The sequence below is a fragment of the Lathyrus oleraceus genome, chromosome 1 (genome assembly GCF_024323335.1).
Source record: "Lathyrus oleraceus cultivar Zhongwan6 chromosome 1, CAAS_Psat_ZW6_1.0, whole genome shotgun sequence".
Classification (NCBI taxonomy): Eukaryota; Viridiplantae; Streptophyta; class Magnoliopsida; order Fabales; family Fabaceae; genus Lathyrus; species Lathyrus oleraceus.
This window is the reverse complement of record NC_066579.1, coordinates 342,402,483-342,415,145: the sequence shown is the minus strand read 5'-3', so window position 1 is coordinate 342,415,145 and position 12,663 is coordinate 342,402,483. Positions and strand designations below refer to the sequence as shown.

The 12,663-nt window shown below is 38.3% G+C and overlaps 1 protein-coding gene across 1 annotated transcript in view; it reads right to left on the bottom strand.

The window, feature by feature from the left end:
- The window catches only part of LOC127105834 (uncharacterized), a 42,994-nt gene extending 31,277 nt beyond the window's left edge, over positions 1 to 11,717 (bottom strand). The window contains exon 1 of the mRNA XM_051043050.1: positions 10,455 to 11,717. Within this exon, the coding sequence (XP_050899007.1) occupies positions 10,455 to 11,717 (1,263 nt within the window). The remainder of the gene's footprint in view (positions 1 to 10,454) is intronic.
- Positions 11,718 to 12,663: the final 946 nt, after the last annotated feature.

Below are 12,663 nucleotides of genomic sequence, written 5' to 3'. Positions count from 1 at the left end.
CCGAGGGCACCTGTTCTGAATAGACGATCCAAAGCACTTAAAATTTACAGCAATTTTAAATGTTTATTAAGCATGTACCTGTAAAGCCCTTATGTGTCATGATGCAATGTTTATCAAAAATTCGGACGTCATTTTTGCAAACAAAACAGTAAAATGAAAATGAAAACAGAGATATACTGAATAACATGATTTTATTGATTGAATGGCCTCTGAATAGGCATTTACATTAAGAAGCAATCCCTGGAAAGAGGTAATCGCACAATAGATAAAAACAGAAATTAATCTAATGGCAATGTGAAAGGGATTTCTATTGGGTTCCAATTCTGCTATGACTTGCCCGTCTTCAAGATCCTCCAGATGATCAACTTTCTGAAAGAGTGATTGGACTGTTTCCTATCCTTCAAAAATTTCCATTCATTGGCACGAGATGAGATTCAGAACTACTCAGAACGCAGTCATTCGCTTAATCCCTAACTTTTGCCTGGATCGCCCTTTTCGGGTTTTCAATCCACCGGGATACCCATTTTTGCCTAAGTTGCCTTTTCAGGTTTTCAACTTATCGGGTGTACAATCTTTTTTTATTTTTGTCCCTAATTTTTGCCCGAACCTTTTCATTTTCTTGGTTCGCCGGGATGCCCATTTTTTGCCTGGACTATTCTTTTTACTGTCCAGCGGGTCTATTTTATGCGAAGTATTTTTTAACTGCGTCTGAGTTCACAGGGGAAGTGAAGTTTTCACCATCCATAGTTGCAAACATTAAAGCCCCACTGTCGCGGCAGGATTTTTCACGAGATTAAGTATTGATTGAACTTAACCCGTTTGAAAAATATTTTAAATGCAAGAGTCGCCACCGTCTTTTATTTTATCCAAAAAGAGGAAGGGAAAAATAACGATAAATCCCTTTAGAGTTACGGGTTCGGGGGTTGGTTATGCAAAGGGAAGGTATTAGCACCCTCTACATCTGTGGTACTCCACAGGAACCTTTTTGCTTATGTTATGTGAATGCTTTGCTTTTTTCGCTTTGATCGTTTGATTGGGGAGATGAGAAAAGAACTTGATTTTATTGTTTTTGGACTCGATAAAGTCGTAGACTTCATGCCTACGTATCTCCAAGGCGCAATGGAGAAATCAGAATCCACGTAGTTCTCCCAAAAGAAAAGGGGAAAGTCTGTTTTGTTGATTTTAGATTTGAACGAGCCTAGACCCTAAAGAAATAAATAAATGGGCTCATTACAGGAAAGCCCAAGAGTAAGCTTATGAGTGTGTGAAAAGGGTTTCTTAAACGGCGACCGTTGGAATCGCATCAGGTTTCTCTTTTTGGATTTTTCGATTTTTTAACATAAAACGTGAACAATACGATTAAACACACAATACAGAAAATAAAAAATGCGAGAAAGTAAATTATTACAACACAGTTAGCTATGAATAGTTAGTATTACGAATAGTTAGTGGAGTTAATCGAGCTGAAACTGAAACGAAACGGTTAGTAACAACATAAACAAATATAAAAAAATAATATAAACATTTACTTTAGACAAAATAAACATTTGATATAAATAAACATTTAATTAAAATAAACATTTAAATAAATAATTAATTTAACTAACATTTAAATAAAACATATATGCAAAATAATAATAAAAGATAAACAATATTTAGTAAACAAAAGTAATATATATATATATATATATATATATATATATATATATATATATATATATATATATATATATATATATATATATATATATATATATATATATATATATATATATATATATATATATATATATATATATATATATATATATATTTATTTATTTTTAGACAATAAATATATAGTAGACAAAAATAATATATATGTACATTTAGACAAATAATATATAATAGACAAAAATAATATATATATATATATATTATTTTTGTCTATTATATATATATATATATATATATATATATATATAATAGACAAAAATAATATATATATATATATATATATATATATATATATATATATTTAGATAAATAATATATTAAAACACATGTCGGCAAGCCGGAATTTTGCCGATTTCAGAGATAAGTGAAGAATATTATCTTGTGTGAAGAGGATGAACTTCTGATCGTCCAAATGATCGACAGAAAGCTGGAAACCGTCACCGACGCAATGCTGGCTGCCTTCGTGAGTACCTGACTTCAACGTCGCTTTTGATCGGTGAAACGACGCCGGAATGAAATGAACCTTGGATATTTGTGACCTGGACTCAACGAACTTCAAAGATATGAAATCGGTTTTGTGTTTCGGTGAATAATCGGGACGATTTTGGGTTACCGAAAATGAAGAACAAGTGAAATGCGGTAATGCTTTTGGAAAAATATTTCTTTTCAATTCTCTGTTTCTCTCACCACACGTTTTTTTCCTTACTGATCCACCTCCTCTTTCTTACTAACAACATCTATATATATATATTTAGATTACTTTAAACAATAGGAAACCTAAAAAATATCTAACATAAATTAATAATATTTATTTAGATTACTTAAACAATAGGAAACCTAAAAAATATCTAACATAAATTAATAATATATATTTAGATTACTTAAACAATAGGAAACCTAAAAAAATATCTAACATAAATTAATAATATAATTTATATATTATATAATAATAATAATAATAAACTAATATAATATTAATCCTAATTAAATAAACTAATTAACAACTAAACACAATTAATATTAAGCACAAATAATATTAAACGGCACACGATTAAAATACGATAAAATCGAGCGACACGAACGCGATAAAAATGATGACAATTTGCACAGCAAAACAGACAAATTGATAAAACCAATAAACCAGTAAACCGGTAAACCAGTAAATCAACAACACGACTCAAACAGACTCGATTAAATCACACGGCACAACACGTAATTAAATAAATAACCCTAGGCAATAATAAAATCAACACGACATCACGAAAACACTGACAAACACAATCACAAATAATCGGACAATACGAAAACTCTAATATATTCGAAATACAGTCAAAATACCGACAAACAAACAATTAAATAGATAAAAACGCACAAAACCTAATCGAAGCGATGCCACGCACAAAAGAGATAAGCGAGATAAATACGAGGCAACGATATCGGCCAGGTTTTGCTAAAACAACGAAATACAACACGGTAAGCAACGAAAACACACAAAACCTAATCAAACCAGTTGTCACGCGAAGTTTAAGAAATTGAGATGAATACGAGACAACGAGATTAATCAAGATGTGGTCAACAAAGCCAAAGTCAAATTTTGGGGTGCGACAGATGCCCCTATTTAATTAACTTAGGCCAGATAGCCGGAGGCTATCGAATGGCGTAAGGTAATTAAATATGACAAACGCCACAAAATTTGACCGCAAATGCATGTATGCATGATGCAAAAGACAGACAGACACAGAGACACAGGAGTGCAAACTCTACTGGGGAAGGACATACACCAACTCAATGCATGAAGGTAAACACTGAGAACACTCAGCTGGGGAAGATTCACTACCTATTCATAGATGGAAAATAGGAGGAAAAGAGATATCGACTCAATGTTGACGATACATCACTATCTCATAGATGAAAGTGGGAAAAGATCAATATAACAAGAGTACTGATGTGACAGTACATTACCAACTCAAAGATGGAGGTAACAGAAAAGATCAATACCAACTCAAGGATGAAGGTATAACAAGGGCATAATAAGAATCGAACTGCGTTAACTCATGGTTGACAGCTCACTACCCACTCATTGATGAGGTAAACAAGACATGCCAACTCAAAGTTGAAGGCAAGCTTCAAAAGATTGATAATAACACTGCTAGGGAAATCAAATTCCAACTCATTGATGATGGTGTAGATGAAGAATCAGATCTAAGGATCATTGTGCAGACTTACAGTTGAATGCGCACTACCAACTCATTGATGAGGTAGACAGAGAAATGCCGACTCAAAGTTGAAGGCAACCACCGATTCATTGACAAAGGTGTTTAAAAGAATTTAGAACATATTCTCCTGGAGATGTTTATCATTACCGACTCAAAGATGACGGTGGAAGGACAAAATGTACCTAACTCATAGATGAAGGTACTCCATCCACTCAAAGACGAAGATGGAATCAGAAGTTATCTGTGCAGACTCAAAGATGAAAGCACACTATCAGTTCAACAAGGATCAAACATACCCTACTCATAGATGAAGGTACTCCATCAACCCAAAGACGAAGATGGAATCACAGGAAAATGTGCGAACTCAAAGATGAATGCATATTACCAGCTCAAAGTTGCAGGTACTTCACCAACTCAAAGACGAAGGTGGAATCAAAAGGAATATGTGCTAAACTCAAAGACGAAAGCACACTACCAGCTCAAAGTTGCAGGTAGAACCATGGAACTTTCTGTGAGGATGTTATCAACTCATAGATGGAGATAGTAAATAATTTATCCGAGGGATAACAAAGGTTACCACTCATGGATGTAGGTAACTCAAGTTTGTAACGGGTACCAACTCAAAGATGAAGGTATAAAGGACTTGGACACAATATCTGTCATGTCTGTTTTACTGAATGAGAGTCACAAAGACTATATTGTTGCCTTCTTTTACTGGCAATTTTTGAGCTTTATCTGGAGACACGAGGTTCAAACTAGGATAGAACTTAGAATGAAACGGTCAAACAAGACTTCAACTGAAGAGGAATGAACTCATCAGGATTTACAACTGAAACAACCATCTTCCACGAGGCATAGATCTCTGTGGGGAACATGACCAATAAAAGGTATTTTGCTGCTTATGAGGATACTCTATATGGAGAGATTGACTCAACCCACAATATAAACAAGGAAACAAGGTGCATATGAATGCAAGCATGATATGTCATAGATATGCATGAATATTTAGTAATGAATGCATGATGGACAGACAAAACTAGGAATAACTAAAAATGTTAACAGCTGCATAAGGACTTGCTGGAGATTTGCACTGAGACTCGCTAGGGAGTAGTACAAAGACTTGCTGGGGAATTGGTACAAGAGCACCATATCCAGGTTTCTTTAAAAGTCTGTCTCTGCTGAGGATTCCGTAGAAGAATGGAGACGCCTTCTACTTCAAAAATGCAGGAGATTCCCTGTGGTTCTTGAATTTGTGAGGTATATGAGGATTAGACCTTTCTGAGGACTCCGCTGGGGATACAAGGTGTTATCCTCTGGAAATAAGATGATATTGTAAGAGAAGTCCTGCAATTCTTGAATTTGCTGATAATGCAGAAGGGATTATTCTTCTGGAAGACTCCGCTGGGGATAAAGTCCGCTGGGGATAGGTGGTATCTTTCCAGGGAATAAGAATATAGGGGAAATCTATCCTTGATTTTTTTGCTTTAATTATCATGGAGACTTTCTGTATCTGAAGACTCTGCAGGGGATTATGGTGTCTGATATCTGGTTACGAGATCTTTCCTCTGGGAGACTCTGTCGGGGAACAGTGATGTCTGACCTTTGAATATAAATGAGAATTCAGGAGAAATCCTGCAATTCTTGAATTTGCTTAAAATGCATAACACACTCTTCTTTTACTACAAAACATTACTGAGGCGGAGACATATCCTTCTATTGAATGGACAGAGAACAACAGGAGATTCCCTGTAGTTTCTGAATATCAACTTTCTTCACTCGCTGAGGGATGGAGACCTCTGTATTACTCCTGCTCAGGGAAATCAAATCTTCCTTCCCATCCTTTGCTGGGGACATTGCTGATCCCGCTTTAATAAATTACTGGGGAAATACCTGTAGTAATCCCATAGGCCAAATCTGTAACTTAAAACCTGGATCAAAGTCTTCATGATCAATTAAACTGGGGAGTCTTCATGCCCCAAGTGAAGGGAATAAACTTCTTGAAATATTTCTTGCATGATCTCTTGAGGAAAACTAGGAAGCATAGTTGGGGATATCCAGAATCACAACCTCTGCTGGAGAAATATTACTGCCAAGACACCTGTGGAGATTTTTTCATCATATACATATAAGGATAGTAATATGAACATGTCTAGTTGGAATCACATGATTTCAGAATTACTGGGACCACGTGTCTCAATCCTTTTATTGATGTCCACAAATCAAAATAAATAATCTTTATATTTTTCAAAAACTGTTTTTAATTCAAAACTTTTGTTTCAAAACATATCTGTCAAAGTAAAAGAACTTTCGTAAATTGAAATGAAAATTAAGAGTGCCAAGAAATATAGAAAGGTTCAAATTGATTTGATAGGATGGTAATCAGCCAACAGCGTGATTCCATAGATCTTTACAAATTGGAAAATGGTAATTTCGTGGAAAAAGGGTACGTTGAACTACAATGACATCATTCTCTCTTCCACTTTTGACCTGTATTGCAGCCTTGAGAAAGTTGGAGAACTGTTGAAAATATTCTGATACTTCAATGATCTTATCTCTGTTATGCAGTTACTTGCCTGAAATCCCTAACTTTTGCCTAGATTGCCCTTTCGGGTTTTCAATCTACCGGGATAATATTCTCTTTGTTTTTTTATGTTTCTAATTTCTGCTTGGACCGCCCTTTCAGGTTTTCAGTCCACCGAGACGCTCATTTTTGCCTAAGCCGCCCTTTCGGGTTTTCAACTTAGCGAGCTGTTCTTTTCATTTTTTAGGCGAAGTATTTCTTGACTGCATCTGTATTCACGGGACGTGGAAACTCTTCACCATCCATGTTTGTAAGAATTAAAGCACCGCCTGAGAAGGCTTTCTTGACAACATAGGGTCCTTCATAGTTAGGAGTCCACTTGCCCCTAGAATCATTGTGAAATAGTATCATCTTCTTGAGCACAAGGTCACCCTCTTTGAATTCTCTCGGCTTAACCTTCCTATCAAATGCCTGCTTCATTCTCTTTTGATATAACTGTCCATGGCACAAGGCAGTCATTCTTTTTTCTTCAATCAAATTTAACTGATCGTATCTGCTTTGACACCATTCAGCCTCTAACAACTGAGTTTCCATTAGTATCCTCATTGATGGAATTTCAACCTCTATCGGTAACACAGCTTCCATACCGTATACAAGTGAAAATGGGGTTGCCCCAGTTGAAGTACGGACTGATGTTCTATATCCGTGTAGTGCAAAAGGCAGCATTTCATGCCAATCTTTGTAGGTAACGACCATCTTTTGAATGATCTTCTTGATATTCTTATTTGCAGCTTCAACTGCCCCATTCATCTTGGGACGGTAAGGAGAAGAGTTGTGATGCTCGGTCCTGAAACTTTCACATAATTCATCCATCATTTTGTTGTTCAGATTGGAGCCATTGTCAGTGATGATCTTGTTTGGAATGCCATATCGGCAAATGAGATTATTTTTGATGAATCTGACCACCACTTGCTTTGTCACCTTTCCATACGAAGCTGCTTCCACCCATTTGGTGAAGTAATCAATTGCCACAAGAATGAAACGGTGTCCGTTGGAAGCTTTGGGTTCAATCATACCGATCATGTCAATGCCCCACATTGAGAATGGCCAAGGAGCAGAAATCACATTCAAAAAGGTTGGTGGTACATGAACCTTATCAGCGTAGATCTGACATTTGTGACACTTCTTTACAAATTTGCAGCAATCTGATTCCATGGTCAACCAGTAGTAACCAGCTCTCAACATCTTTCTTGACATAGAGTGGCCGTTTGCATGAGTACCAAAGGACCCTTCGTGAACTTCTTTCATCAACATTTCTGCTTCCTTTTTATCAACACATCTGAGTAAGACCATGCCATAATTCCTCTTATAGAGCACATTCTGATTAAGGAAGAAACTGCCTGACAATCTTCTCAAAGTCTTTTTATCTTTTTCTGTTGCTCCAAGAGGATACTCCTGAGTCTGAAGGAAATGCTTGATATCGTGGTACCATGGTTTATCATCAAAACTGGCCTCAGCTGTAAACACATGTGCTGGTCTATCAAGTCGCTTGATCACAATTCTGGGTACTTCGTTTGGAAAACCCACTTGATACATTGAAGACAACGTAGCTAGAGCATCCGCCATATGATTCTCATCCCGAGGAATGTGATGCAATTCAACCTTGGTGAAGAAAGTCAACAATCTTCTTGCATAGTCTTTGTATGGGATCAAGCCAGGGTGGCGTGTTTCCCATTCTCCTTTGATCTGATTGATAACTAACGTTGAGTCACCATAAACAGTAAGATTTTTGATGCGGAGGTCAATGGCTTCTTCAAGACCCATGATACAGGCTTCATATTCAGCAATGTTGTTTGTACATTCAAAGCAAATTCTTGCCGTGAAAGGAATATGAGAACCTTCTGGAGTGATAATGACTGCACCTACTCCATGTCCATAAACGTTGGAAGCTCCATCAAATACTAAACCCCATTGAGAATCTGGTTCAGGCCCTTCTTCAGGAAGTGGCTCTTTACAATCTCTGGATTTTAGGAACATGACATCTTCATCAGGAAACTCATCCTCATTATCATCGTGATCTTCAACGGGTTGGTGAGCAAGGTACTCAGCCAACACACTGCTCTTGATAGCTTTCTGGGTATGATACTCAATGTCGTATTCTGATAACAGCATCTGCCATCTTGCAATCTTACCAGTGAGTGCAGGCTTCTCAAAAATGTACTTGATTGGATCCATTTTGGATATCAACCAAGTGGTGTGACTTAACATATACTGCCTCAATCTCTTAGCAGCCCAAGCCAATGCACAACATGTCATCTCGAGTAAGGAGTATCGTGATTCACAGTCAGTAAATTTCTTGCTTAAGTAGTAAATGGCATGCTCTTTCTTTCCAGTTTCGTCTTGTTGACCCAGAATACAGCCCATAGAATTCTCAAGCACTGTCAAATACATAACCAACGGTCTTCCAGCAACAGGTGGTAACAAGATAGGAGGCTCCATGAGGTACTCTTTGATACTGTCAAATGCTTTCTGACAATCCTCTGTCCAAACACAATTCTGACTCTTTCTCAGCAATTTGAAGATAGGTTCACAAGTGGCAGTCATGTGAGAAATAAACCGGGATATGTAATTCAATCGTCCTAGAAAACCTCTCACTTGCCTTTCGGTTTTTGGTGCGGGCATCTCTTGGATAGCTTTTACTTTATCTGGATCAACTTCAATGCCTTTTTGGCTGACAATGAAGCCCAAGAGTTTACCTGACCTGACGCCAAATGTGCATTTGTTCGGATTGAGGCGAAGACGGAACTTCCTCAATCGTTGAAACAGCTTAAATAGATCTACTAAGTGACCTTCTTCTGAACGAGACTTCGCGATCATGTCATCCACAAAAACCTCAATCTCTTTGTGCATCATGTCGTGAAAGAGCGTTGTCATGGCTCGCTGGTAAGTAGCACCTGCGTTCTTCAACCCAAACGGCATCACTTGATAATAGAATGTTCCCCATGGTGTTATGAATGTAGTTTTTTCCATGTCTTCGGGAGCCATTTTGATCTGGTTATACCCGGAGAATCCGTCCATGAAGGAGAATATGTCAAACTTTGCTGTATTGTCTACCAACATGTCAATGTGAGGCAGGGGGAAATCATCCTTTGGGCTTGCTCTATTTAAGTCACGATAGTCGACACACATTCGTACCTTCCCGTCCTTCTTAGGAACTGGCACAATATTTGCTATCCACTCTGGATACACTGAAGTGGCAAGAAAACCAGCATCTATTTGCTTCAGAACTTCTTCTTTAATTTTGACGGCCATATCTGGATGTGTTCTTCTTAATTTCTGTTTGACCGGTGGACATTCTGGCTTCAAAGGTAACTTGTGCTCTACGATGTCAGTGTCGAGACCAGGCATATCTTGATAAAACCAAGCAAACACATCTACATACTCTTTCAACAGGCTGATCAATTGCTCCTTGACCTGTGGGGATAACAATGCTCCAATTTTGACTTCTTTCACAATATCTTCCGAACCCAAGTTGACTGTTCCAAAGGCTCCTTGTATGGCTGAATAGTGTCTTCTTCATTTTCAAGCTGGCGGGCGACCTCTTCTGGAATCTCATCCCGCTCTTCCTCTTCAGCTTCGAATACAGAATGTTCAAAGTTGGGAGAGGGCATGATGTCATTGTGTTCAACGGGTTTAAGTAACCTGTACAAACAATTGTTTTTAGAGGACTGACCATGACATGCAAAAATGTGTTCTTTTTAAGGTTTTTTTTGTGTTACCATTTTCCGAAAAAGCTGAAAAGATAAAAGGACACAAGTGTATAGGAACACAAAAGATCTTTTTCATGGATAGTATGTTTTTGACAAAAGTGCCCATTTTACAAAATTAATGCTTCGCGCTTCGGGCTAAAGCGAAAGATTTTTGAAAACTGAAAAGCTTAATTACTTTGATATGTGGACACAATGTGGGATGTCAACTGCGGTCCAGTTCTTCATAACTACTCCTGGTGTCACAAATCTGGGGCCTTCGTCTTCTGTCTTTCCCTCAAAAGTATCCTCCTCAACTGCTACCATGTTGATAACCCCACCGCTGTGAAAGATATCTTTGAAAGGTCGCACCACTGAAGTCTGCACTTGTTTTCCATCAACAAAGCCTAATCCTGCATGGTTAACGTTTTCTGGCAACTCTATCACCTTGCCCCACATTTCTGTAGGACCTGTCTTGACAATCTGCTGGGCGTCTTTGAATGACGCGATTGAACCTTCACTTTTCTTGTAATCATCGATGGTCAGGGCCTGAAATGGAGTTTGAACAGTCGTTTCGTCTGCTTCTATCACACTAAACGATGAAAGGTGGTTGATCAGCATAGCCTGCTCCCCATTAACCGTCACTATTTGCCCATTCTTGAAAAAATTTAACTTCTGGTGTAACGTGGATGTAATGGCACCCACCTCATTAATCCATGGGCGTCCGAGCAGACAGCTATAAGCTGGCACTATATCCATAACCTGGAAAGTGATCTGGAATACATGAGGTCGAATACCAATAGGCAAATCAACCTCTCCAATGACTGATTTTCTTGATCCATCGAACGCTTTCACAATAATTCCACTGTGTCGCATTTGCCCCCCTTTATACTTTAGCTTCAACAAGGTAGACTTGGGCATGACATTCAGAGATGAACCGGTGTCAATTAGGATATTAGACAAAGAATCCCCTTGACAATTGGCTGAGATATGGAGAGCGAAGTTGTGATTCTTTCCTTCTTCTGGCAGTTCTTCATCACAAAAGCCTAAGCCATTGCACGAAGTGATGCTGCCTACAACATTGTTGAATTGCTCTGCTGTTATATCCTGTTCTACAAAGGCTTGATCAAGCACCTTCAGTAGTGCTTCTCTGTGGACAGCTGAGTTCAATAATAAGGACAGGATCGAGATTTTTGATGGTGTCTGTAGCAACTGATCTACCACTTTGTAGTCACTGAGCTTGATAATTCTGAGTAGTTCATCTATTTCTTTGTCAAGGGTTGAATTACTTGTTTGCCCTTCTGCTTCTCTTGTCACTGGTACCACGACTACTGGATCTTTCTCAACATTTCTACTTGGGGTAACCGGCGGAGCGAACACATGGCCACTGCGCGTCATTCGGCTATTTGCTGTGATATTGGTAACTGAGGCTAAGGTTTTAATCTCGACCTCTTTACCGTTCTCAATAATAGTTGCTGCATAGCGGTAGGGGACCGCTTTATCTGAAGTGTAAGGCATTGGGCCCGGAGGGCAAATCACCACTGGCTCCCTCGGATGATAAGATATCTCTACTTTCTCTGGAATGTTGAAGCAAGGAATGATGACATTCACCTCTTGTTCTTATGATTCTGGAGAACTCACTTGTCTAGAAATCTGAATCAAACCCTGATCAAGGACGCCTTGCAAATCATCTTGAATCTTTCTACAACCTCTTGAATTGACTGAACATGTACCACAGATCTGGTGGTCATGTTGGAATAGACCATGAGCACATAAAACAGCATGAATTTCAACCAAAGACTGTTGAATCTCCTCTATCTTCGTAACACGTTGTTCATTGAGAGAAACTTCTATATTGTTCACTGATGAAGGACCATGACTTGGCATTGGATTGTCCTTCACATTGGGACCCATGTTCTTGAAGGTTAGGATACCTGCTCTTGTCAACTTCTGTACTTCCAACTTTAAAGCAAAACAGTTGTCTAAGTCATGACCTGGAGCATTCTGATGAAAGGGACAAGATACCTCTGGCTTGTACCACCAAGGTAGCACTTCTGGTACAGGAGGTCGTGGTCGTGGTTGCACAAGGTTTTTAGCGATCAAAGCTGGATACAATTCTGCATATGACATCGGAATTGGATCAAAATTGGTTCTTCTTTGTTGCTGTGGTGGACGTTGTTGTAACTGATGTTGATGTTGTTGAGGTTGATGTTGTTGCTGATACTGAGTATTCTGTTGGAAGCGGTTGGTACGCTGCTGAGGGTATTGGACTTGAACTGGAGCGGAAGTGATTACTGGAGTCACGGCTGCTATATGTTGGTGTTGGGAATGGTAAGGATAATTGATCCTTCTTGGATGATTATAGGACACAACATTAGTTTCTTGTTCCTTCTTTTTCATAAAACCGCCGTACCTCTTTGCCCCGCTTGAAGATGAACTTCCTTCTCTAACTAGACGCCCTTCT